This window comes from Montipora foliosa, chromosome 2, assembly GCF_036669935.1.
Source record: "Montipora foliosa isolate CH-2021 chromosome 2, ASM3666993v2, whole genome shotgun sequence".
In the NCBI taxonomy this organism is placed as follows: domain Eukaryota; kingdom Metazoa; phylum Cnidaria; class Anthozoa; order Scleractinia; family Acroporidae; genus Montipora; species Montipora foliosa.
Window position 1 is genome coordinate 24070811 of NC_090870.1, and position 2500 is coordinate 24073310.

The 2500-nt window shown below is 34.1% G+C and overlaps 1 protein-coding gene across 1 annotated transcript in view; it reads left to right on the forward strand.

Moving 5' to 3' along the window:
• Nucleotides 1-2500, forward strand: part of LOC137992718 (U3 small nucleolar RNA-associated protein 15 homolog) — a 29119-nt gene that overhangs the window by 20007 nt on the left and 6612 nt on the right. Inside the window, exons 9-10 of the mRNA XM_068838201.1 lie at nt 706-790; nt 1722-1880. Of these exons, the coding sequence (XP_068694302.1) occupies nt 706-790; nt 1722-1880 (244 nt within the window). The remainder of the gene's footprint in view (nt 1-705; nt 791-1721; nt 1881-2500) is intronic.

Consider the following 2500-nt stretch of genomic DNA (forward strand, 5'->3'; position numbering starts at 1 on the left):
AAGTTCCTGAAAAGAGCAAGTGGACACTTTGTGACCCTTATTGAAATATAATTATGTGCATCTAATTTTACTTGCTTTTCTGGACATAGACTGTTTTCCCATTCCCATAATGCAATACATTTATATAAAAACAGTACAAGTTATTAATTTACTCTTCAGACTGTATCATGATTCATTGAAATGGAAATCCATTGTTTTAATGCAAATAACCCCCAAAATGCAAAAATAGCAAATATCTGGAATTTATAACCTGAAAGGCATGGTTGGAAATTTGAACTTACAGTTTAGCCTTCGCAGTGTAAAAATATGGATCTGTTTGATTGAAGATACAGGACCTGGTGTAAGAAGCATGTATAGGGGCTCTGACACTTAATCTGACTGTTGCTACAGGTTGAAGATACACAAAAGCCTACTACAGTTAAATAGCCAGGTGATCTTTTGACGGAATACCCTGTCATGGGGGCACGTTTTCCAAGAGGGTACATGTACATGTGGGAGATGGATATCATGGTGTAATGGCAGTTTTGAGGTCATGTGTTTTTGGAGTAATTCCCTTGTCGCAGAATTTTAAAACCTGTTAATCTATCTATCTATGTACAGTACCAACTGATTGTTTATCATTAGAAATCAGCAGTTAACTAGACAATGTTAAGTACAGTAATTTTTTTGTCTTTGCTAATTTCATACTCTACGTGTTTTATGCAGGCATGTTAAAATTTATGATGTTCAAGATTATACAGTTGTTCATAGTATTGACTATCCTGCACCAATTCTTAGTCTTGGGATCTCTGTAAGTCTAATAATTATATTTTTTTGTTTCTCATTTTAATTTAATTTAAGGTTTTGTGTTATGGCTTTGTTGCCAAACAAATTTGCTATGGACAACTGTCAACTGATGTCATCAAGTCCTGTTAATTTGAAACACTGTAGATTAGATAATAGATGGTTTTTATGTCACTCCATTTGCTGTTGTAAACAGAAGCATACTCAAATGGATGCAACATTTGCAAAAACAAAATAACTGTTTTTAGCTATGGAAATTTTCTTTGCGCATAACACACCTTTTGTTTATGCAGGTCGTCCCCTTTGTAATGACTTGGTGAAACTCTGCTTCACAAACTCTGGTCTTAAAGTTTCTCTTATTTAACAATTATTTGCCTCAGGCTCAGTGATTATCAGTGAATATTCACCGATAATCACTTCACCTGAGGCAAATAATTGTTTTAGTATAAATACACAGCTGATTATTTCAAAAAAGAGAAAAAAAGAACATTTCAACGTGAAATCATCTTCACTTACAGTGGCAAAACGACTACTGTCAGCCATTTTGTCCGTTGAGGTGATTAACAGCTGATAATCCGAGATAGTGAGCCAGTGAGAGCGTGCGATTTTGTATAATCACCTGTGTATTTATACTAAATCTCAATAATTGGTTTTGTTGCTCTTATAAGGAACTTTCATGTATCTGGATTGCTCTGTTGGTGTCTTTTGTGCTTCCGTCACCCAGATGGTTTGTCTGCTTAGGGCATAGTGCAAACAAATCCACACAGCAGCTTACAGATAACTGGATCAGGAAAACAAACCAGTATTAATTACATTTCTGCGAACAATCTCGAAACTGCACTGTTTACATTTACAATCGACTGTTCTACTAGCATAATAATTATCAAAATTAGTAAGACGTCAAGCTTGTTTCGTTAATTATTTTGCCTTTGCCTTAGCCTGATGATACCCACCTTGTTGCTGGAATGTCCAATGGATTCCTCTCCATTAAGTATTGTTTGAAACAAGATTCTAAAGGACACATTCCAACATCCAGAAAGCTAACAGCAGGAACTTACCGTTACTTTGTTCAAGGCAAAAGCTCTAAGCCAATGGAGGTACGTTGTTACCTTTTAATGCATGTTTAATTTTATGTGAGTGCTCCTGAACAAGAGTTGAATCTATGACTTTTTGATTTCCAGTTCAGGTGCTATACCACTGAGCTACTGGAGATTCATGGAAGCGAAGTCAATAAACTAGGTTACACATTCTGGCAATGTTGTTACCAAAAAGATGGGGAGTTTTTTCTTGTTTTATCAATATTATTGGGCTTTTCGTGTCAAATATCAAGAACAATGGAAACCGCAGTAACATCACATTTGGCAATATGTCAATATTAAAAAAAGAAGTAAAAAAAACTTCTCGAGGCACTTTTTTTTGCTTTTTAATTTTTTTTTCAATAAGCAGCCAAAATTAATTCAGAGCAAAAAAGTGCCACTGACATTGAAGACTTAATTGGTGAAGTAAATTGATAAAATACATGGTTTGCTTTTGTTTTGCTGCCTTCATTTTTGATTATTGATTTGGTAATTTTACAGCTGTTTATTGCTTATTATAATAGTAATTTATTAGCAATGAACATGTCATTGACACCACTTATAGTTTTTTTTTTTCTTACTTAATTTGAAGTTTACTGTATTATTTTTCAAAATTTGTGTTCAGCAGCCAGATGTTTTAG